The 7811-nt window shown below is 47.2% G+C and overlaps 1 protein-coding gene across 1 annotated transcript; it reads right to left on the bottom strand.

Annotated features, from left to right (window-relative positions):
• Nucleotides 1–624: 624 nt before the first annotated feature.
• On the bottom strand, nt 625–2258 carry LOC124021150 (hatching enzyme 1.2-like). Its single transcript, XM_046336502.1, has 2 exons — nt 1879–2258; nt 625–1402 (listed from the first exon to the last, which is right to left on the bottom strand). Exons 1-2 carry the CDS (start codon nt 2100–2102, stop codon nt 826–828), a joined length of 801 nt encoding a protein of 266 aa, XP_046192458.1. The 5' UTR covers nt 2103–2258; the 3' UTR covers nt 625–825.
• Between the last annotated feature and the right edge of the window lie 5553 nt (nt 2259–7811).

Here is a 7811-nt window from a genome sequence, read left to right as displayed (position 1 = left end):
TGCACAGCATTTTAAAACATTTTGAGGAGAAACCTGTATTTTTTGGGGGGGACATGTGACTCCACTTTGAAGTGATGATTTTAGCAGACCAGACCAGTTACATCTACAGTATAAATCTTAACAAGAAAATACCGTGTGGTTGATTTTTATTTCTGCTTTGTTGTCAGATTCCCAGAGCAGATATTTATGTTGTCCTCTGTCTGCCTCCTTCATTCTCTTCCAAAAATAATTATTATCTTTCATGCCATTGTAGTTGTGGATATTCCTAGTGTCTTATTGTGTTCAGGTGAGAGAAATGATGTCATTGTAGTTGTGTATATTCCTAGTGTCTTATTGTGTTCAGGTGAGAGAAATGATGTCATTGTAGTTGTGACAGAAGTGATGTAACTCTAGTGCTGATTGGAGGAAGAATGTCTTGGATCAGGACAGACATGGAGGACTTGTGCCCAGTCTGTTCTCTCTCTCTCTCTCTCTCTCTCTCTCTCTCTCTCTCTCTCTCTCTCTCTCTCTCTCTCTCTCTCTCTCTCTCTCTCTCTCTCTCTCTCTCTCTCTCTCACACAGACACAGACACACAGACAAACACACACACTAGAAAACACTAGAATTAAACAATAGCATCTGCTTTCAATCTTGTTTATTTTAGATAATTAATTAAGTCATATGATTAAAATAATTTGAGAACTACACAACTACAGCAATGATCATTTTTAAAAGTTACAACTCAACAATGATTTTAAATCAATAAGGTAACATGATATATGTCAGACTTGACTTCCTTCATCTGGTCTTTTCCAGACTTTTCTCCTGTGACTTGATGTCTTCCTCTCAGCAGCCGTAGAGTCTGTTGATCCTCAGGATGTCTGTGGTGGACAACCCCTGTCTCTGGCCGATGGGCACGTTGGGGTTGGGGATGGGGGTGATGGTGTCCATCCCGTTGACAGAGAAGGCTGTTTTTCCATAGTGCATGACAGAGCTGTAGTCATAGGGAGTGTTCAGGTTGTTGGTGTTTGATCTATCAAAGTTAAAGGCATTGTTAGAGTCGATGTTACTCCAGTTGATGGTGACGTACTCGTCACGGTCGCTCCTGGTTTGTTCGTGTTGGAAGCCCAGAGCGTGGAGAGTCTCGTGCTGAATGATGCCGAAGTAAACACAGCCGTCCATTTGGAGAGAGACCGTCTGTTGGCCTCCCATTCTCCCAAGAGAGGACCAGCACCCGTCTCTGGGCTCGTAGCTGATGAAGTCAACCTGATTCTGCCAAGGCACGAAGCGAATGCAGGTCTGGGAAGTGAAGGCCCGGAGGGCGTTTTCAATGCCCTGCTTGTCAGAGGAACTGAAGCTACTGCTCACTGTGTAGGGCACTTCAACCAGTCCGTTGGAGCCTTTGTTCCAGAAGCACCCTGCACTGTAAAATAACATTCAGGGTGTTAGTCAATTATATTAGAAAATACAATTATTTTGACCTAAAAAAATATATTATCTCTACTTCAATATAATTAGTACTTTACTCTACTTCACTCGTTTAACCAACCTGAAATGTAAATATATCAACATGAAATGCACGTAAAAACAACTCCAAGGGAAATTTCCCCCCAACTTACTAACTTTAAGTTCTAGCAACAACTTTTTGAAACCTGGCTCTGTTTCTAGAGGATTGTGGGTAATTCCACATTCTTTGACTTCATAATGCTACTCTCAGTGTTTGTATGCAGGTTTGAACGGAATAAAATATATTTTGTGATCATGCAACTTTCTGAAACACTAAAAGTGAAGTATATTAAACATGAAAATACCTCGTGTTGGAAATACTAAATAAGCTGATGCAGATAGTTTTAAAAGTAAAATTCACACAATATTGTTTTCAGTGTGTGTTGGTTGTACCTATAGCAAATCATGGCGTTTCTGGTTGTTGGTGCCACCATGTCCCCCTCCAACAGGAACTGACTGGAGCCGTTATTAGTGGTCAGAATTCTCTCAGTGATGTCTACAGCCTCAGGGTTGTCTGTTAGGATCTCTGGTCCACTTCCATCCTCCATGAGAGGGTTGGCCTGAGAGAGGCCCAGCAGCAGCAGCAGCAGCAGGGTGAGAGAGGGGCTTTGCTCCATCTTCAGTGTGTGGAGAGGAGAGACTGGATGGCTCCTTGGATCTGACAGTGGAGATACTCTAGATGGCTTCTTGGTCCTGGAGATGCTTTGGAGAGTCTTGATGTGTGATTCTGTCTGGTCAGTCCTGGGCTTTTTATACAGTCCTCCTCAGGTGTGTCCGCTGAAGGATTCTGGGTTGGGGTCCATGTTGTTAGTCCTAAATAAACCTCTGAAGGGAGGGCTCCACCACCACACCTACAGTTTCAACATGGTTTTAATCCATACGGGTCCATTTACACCTGGCCATGCCTACTCAACAAATAGGTCACACTAATGTAATGACAGTTGAATCTACTACAATGATGTGCTGAGGAACGTGTCAGATTGAGCAGGCCACTGGTTAAATATTGTCACATTTGCCATTTCCTGTTTGACAAATGCTATAGAACAAGTTGTTCAGACAAACTCATCGTTTTAATATTTGACTGTATCTTTGTAGTGACTGGGTGTATTGATACACCATCCAAAGTGGAATTAATAACTTCACCAAAGAGAAATTCAATGTCTGCTTTTTTAAATGTTTTACCCATCTACCAATACATTTACATTTAAGTCATTTAGCAGACGCTCTTATCCAGAGCGACTTACAAATTGGTGCATTCACCTTAAGACATCCAGTGGAACAGTCACTTTACAATAGTGCATCTAAATCTTAAAGGGGGGGGTGAGAGGGATTACTTATCCTATCCTAGGTATTCCTTAAAGAGGTGGGGTTTCAGGTGTCTCCGGAAGGTGGTGATTGACTCCGCTGTCCTGGCGTCGTGAGGGAGTTTGTTCCACCATTGGGGGGCCAGAGCAGCGAACAGTTTTGACTGGGCTGAGCGGGAGCTGTACTTCCTCAGTGGTAGGGAGGCGAGCAGGCCAGAGGCGGATGAACGCAGTGCCCTTGTTTGGGTGTAGGGCCTGATCAGAGCCTGGAGGTACTGAGGTGCCGTTCCCCTCACAGCTCCGTAGGCAAGCACCATGGTCTTGTAGCGGATGCAAGCTTCAACTGGAAGCCAGTGGAGAGAGCGGAGGAGCGGGGTGACGTGAGAGAACTTGGGAAGGTTGAACACCAGACGGGCTGCGGCGTTCTGGATGAGTTGTAGGGGTTTAATGGCACAGGCAGGGAGCCCAGCCAACAGCGAGTTGCAGTAATCCAGACGGGAGATGACAAGTGCCTGGATTAGGACCTGCGCCGCTTCCTGTGTGAGGCAGGGTCGTACTCTGCGGATGTTGTAGAGCATGAACCTACAGAACGGGCCACCGCCTTGATGGTAGTTGAGAACGACAGGGTGTTGTCCAGGATCACGCCAAGGTTCTTAGCGCTCTGGGAGGAGGACACAATGGAGTTGTCAACCGTGATGGCGAGATCATGGAACGGGCAGTCCTTCCCCGGGAAGGAAGAGCAGCTCCGTCTTGCCGAGGTTCAGCTTGAGGTGGTGATCCGTCATCCACACTGATATGTCTGCCAGACATGCAGAGATGCGATTCGCCACCTGGTCATCAGAAGGGGGAAAGGAGAAGATTAATTGTGTGTCGTCTGCATAGCAATGATAGGAGAGACCATGTGAGGTTATGACAGAGCCAAGTGACTTGGTGTATAGCGAGAATAGGAGAGGGCCTAGAACAGAGCCCTGGGGGACACCAGTGGTGAGAGCGCGTGGTGAGGAGACAGATTCTCGCCACGCCACCTGGTAGGAGTGACCTGTCAGGTAGGACGCAATCCAAGCGTGGGCCGCGTCGGAGATGCCCAACTCGGAGAGGGTGGAGAGGAGGATCTGATGGTTCACAGTATCGAAGGCAGCCGATAGATGTAGAAGGATGAGAGCAGAGGAGAGAGAGTTAGCTTTAGCAGTGCGGAGCGCCTCCGTGATACAGAGGAGAGCAGTCTCAGTTGAATGACTAGTCTTGAAACCTGACTGATTTGGATCAAGAAGGTCATTGAGAGAGAGATAGCGGGAGAGCTGGCCAAGGACGGCACGTTCAAGAGTTTTGGAGAGAAAAGAAAGAAGGGATACTGGTCTGTAGTTGTTGACATCGGAGGGATCGAGTGTAGGTTTTTTCAGAAGGGGTGCAACTCTCGCTCTCTTGAAGACGGAAGGGACGTAGCCAGCGGTCATGGATGAGTTGATGAGCGAGGTGAGGTAAGGGAGAAGGTCTCCGGAAATGGTCTGGAGAAGAGAGGAGGGGATAGGGTCAAGCGGGCAGGTTGTTAGGGCGGCCGGCCGTCACAAGACGCGAGATTTCATCTGGAGAGAGAGGGAGAAAGAGGTCAGAGCACAGGGTAGGGCAGTGTGAGCAGAACCAGCGGTGTCGTTTGACTTAGCAAACGAGGATCGGATGTCGTCGACCTTCTTTTCAAAATGGTTGACGAAGTCATCTGCAGAGAGGGAGGAGGGGGGGGAGGAGGATTCAGGAGGGAGGAGAAGGTGGCAAAGAGCGTCCTAGGGTTAGAGGCAGATGCTTGGAATTTAGAGTGGTAGAAAGTGGTTTTAGCAGCAGAGACAGAGGAGGAAAATGTAGAGAGGAGGGAGTGAAAGGATGCCAGGTCCGCAGGGAGGCGTGTTTTCCTCCATTTCCGCTCGGCTGCCCGGAGCCCTGTTCTGTGAGCTCGCAATGAGTCATCGAGCCACGGAGCGGGAGGGGAGGACCGAGCCGGCCTGGAGGATAGGGGACATAGAGAGTCAAAGGATGCAGAGAGAGAGGAGAGGAGGGTTGAGGAGGCAGAATCAGGATATAGGTTGGAGAAGGTTTGAGCAGAGGGAAGAGATGATAGGATGGAAGAGGAGAGAGTAGCGGGGGAGAGAGAGCGAAGGTTGGGACGGCGCGATACCATCCGAGTAGGGGCAGTGTGGGAGGTGTTGGATGAGAGCGAGAGGGAAAAGGATACAAGGTAGTGGTCGGAGACTTGGAGGGGAGTTCCAATGAGGTTATTGGAAGAACAGCATCTAGTAAAGATGAGGTCGAGCGTATTGCCTGCCTTGTAAGTAGGGGGGGAAGGTGAGAGGGTGAGGTCAAAAGAGGAGAGGAGTGGAAAGAAGGAGGCAGAGAGGAATGAGTCAAAGGTAGACGTGGGGAGGTTAAAGTCGCCCAGAACTGTGAGAGGTGAGCCGTCCTCAGGAAAGGAGCTTATCAAGGCATCAAGCTCATTGATGAACTCTCCGAGGGAACCTGGAGGGCGATAAATGATAAGGATGTTAAGCTTGAAAGGGCTGGTAACTGTGACAGCATGGAATTCAAAGGAGGCGATAGACAGATGGGTAAGGGGAGAAAGAGAGAATGACCACTTGGGAGAGATGAGGATCCCGGCGCCACCACCCCGCTGACCAGAAGTTCTCGGGGTGTGCGAGAACACGTGGGCGGACGAAGAGAGAGCATTAGGAGTAGCAGTGTTGTTTGTGGTGATCCATGTTTCCGTCAGTGCCAAGAAGTCGAGGGACTGGAGGGAGGCATAGGCTGAGATGAACTCTGCCTTGTTGGCCACAGATCGGCAGTTCCAGAGGCTACCGGAGGCCTGGAACTCCACGTGGGTCGTGCGCGCTGGGACCACCAGATTAGGGTGGCCGTGGCCACGCGGTGTGGAGCGTTTGTATGGTCTGTGCAGAGAGGAGAGAACAGGGATAGACAGACACATAGTTGACAGGCTACAGATGAGGCTACGCTAATGCAAAGGAGATTGGAATGACAAGTGGACTACACGTCTCGAATGTTCAGAAAGTTAAGCTTACGTAGCAAGAATCTTATTGACTAAAATGATTAAAATGATACAGTACTGCTGAAGTAGGCTAGCTGGCAGTGGGTGCGTTGTTGACACTACACTAATCAAGTCGTTCCGTTGAGTGTAATAGTTTCGACAGTGCTTCTATTCGGGGGCTAGCTGGCTAGCTAGCAGTGTTGTTTACGTTACGTTGCGTTAAAAGAACGACAATAGCTGGCTAGCTAACCTAGAAAGTCACTCTAGACTACACAATTATCTTTGATACAAAGACGGCTATGTAGCTAGCTATGTAGCTAGCTACGATCAAACAAATCAAACCGTTGTACTGTAATGAAATGAAATGAAAATGTGATACTACCTGTGAATGCCACCGGGTTGTTGAGTTCTATTCAGAAGACGTTGGCTAGCTGTTGGCTAGCTGTTGGCTAGCTGTTGGCTAGCTAGCAGAGTCTCCTACGTTAAGGACGACAAATAGCTGGCTAGCTAACCTCGGTAAATTAAGATAATCACTCTAAGACTACACACTCTAAACTATACAATTATCTTGGATACGAAGACAGCAAAGACAGCTATGTAGCTAGCTAACACTACACTAATCAAGTCGTTCAGTTGAGTGTAATAGTTCTACAGTGCAGCTACTCGGTGGACGTTAGCTGCTGGGCAGAGCAGTGAAGACTACGTTAGGACGGCGAAATACGATAATTACGCAATTATCTTTGATACAAGCATTTCGCTACACTACAAGCATTTCGCTACACTCGCATTTAACATCTGCTAACCATGTGTATGTGACAAATAAAATTTGATTTGATTTGATTTGATTACAAAGACGGCTATGTAGCTAGCTAAGAAGAAATTGCTAAGATTAGACAAATCAAACCGTTGTTCTATAATAAAATGTAATGAAATATAATGAAAAAGTTATACTACCTGCGGAGCGAAGTGCCGATGCGACCGCTCGCTCCAACCCGAATCAAATGTTATTGGTCACAAACACGTGTTTAGCAGATGTCATTGTGGGTTTAGCGAAATGCTTGTGCTTCCTCTGACGAGTGCATTAATATCTAACAATATATCTAACAATTACACAACATATTCACCAATACACATATCTAGTAAAGGAATGGAATCAAGAATATAAAAATATATGGACGAGCAATGCCAGATTGGTATAGAATAAGATACAGTAGGATAGTGTAGGATACAGTATATACATAGGAGAGATGGGTAACGCAAGATATTCTGACGTTATTAAAGTGACTGGTGTTCCATTTATTAAAGTGGCCAGTGATTTCAAGTCTATGTATATAGGCAGCAGCCTCTAATGTGCTAGTGATGGCTATTTAACAGTCTGATGTCTCTCGGTCCCAGCTTTGATGTACCTGTACTGACCTCACCTTCTGGATGATAGAGGGGTGAACAGGCAGTGACTCGGGTGGTTGTTGTCCTGGATGGCAGGTAATTTCCCCCCGTGATTCTTAAAGCAGACCGCGTCACCCTCTGGAGAGCCCTGCAGGTGCAGGTGGTGCAGTTGCCGTACCAGGCTGTGATACAGCCTGGTACGACAGAATGCTCTCGATTGTGCGCCTGTAAAAGTTTGTGAGGGTTTAAGGTGACAAGTCAAATTTCCTTAGCCTCCTGAGGTTGAAGAGGTGTTGCTATGCCTTCCTCACCACGCTATCTGTGACAGTGACCCATCTCAGTTAGTCAGTGATGTGTACGCCGAGGAACTTGAAGCTTTCCATCTTGTCCACTGCGGTCCCGTCGATGTGAATAGGGGGCTGCTCTCTCTGCTGTTTCCTGAAGTCCACGATCATCTCCTTTGTTTTGTTGACTTTGAACAAGAGGTTATTTTCCTGGCACCACACTCCCAGAGCCTTCTCCTCCTCCCTGTAGGCTATCTCATCATTGTTGGTAATCAAGCCTACTGCTGTTGTGTCATCTGCGAACTTGAGGATTGAGTTGGAGGT

Source organism: Oncorhynchus gorbuscha, unplaced genomic scaffold, assembly GCF_021184085.1.
Source record: "Oncorhynchus gorbuscha isolate QuinsamMale2020 ecotype Even-year unplaced genomic scaffold, OgorEven_v1.0 Un_scaffold_1064, whole genome shotgun sequence".
In the NCBI taxonomy this organism is placed as follows: domain Eukaryota; kingdom Metazoa; phylum Chordata; class Actinopteri; order Salmoniformes; family Salmonidae; genus Oncorhynchus; species Oncorhynchus gorbuscha.
Note: the sequence above shows the minus strand (reverse complement) of the source record. Positions and strands in the feature narration are given on the sequence as shown.

Excerpts from the sequence above, each read along its gene's own strand:
- LOC124021150 (XM_046336502.1), bottom strand. The coding sequence starts at position 2,102 with ATGGAGCAAAGCCCCTCTCTCACCCTGCTGCTGCTGCTGCTGCTGGGC. Across the intron at positions 1,403-1,878 it reads AACGCCATGATTTGCTATAG|TGCAGGGTGCTTCTGGAACA; the intron begins GTACAACCAACA and ends GTTATTTTACAG.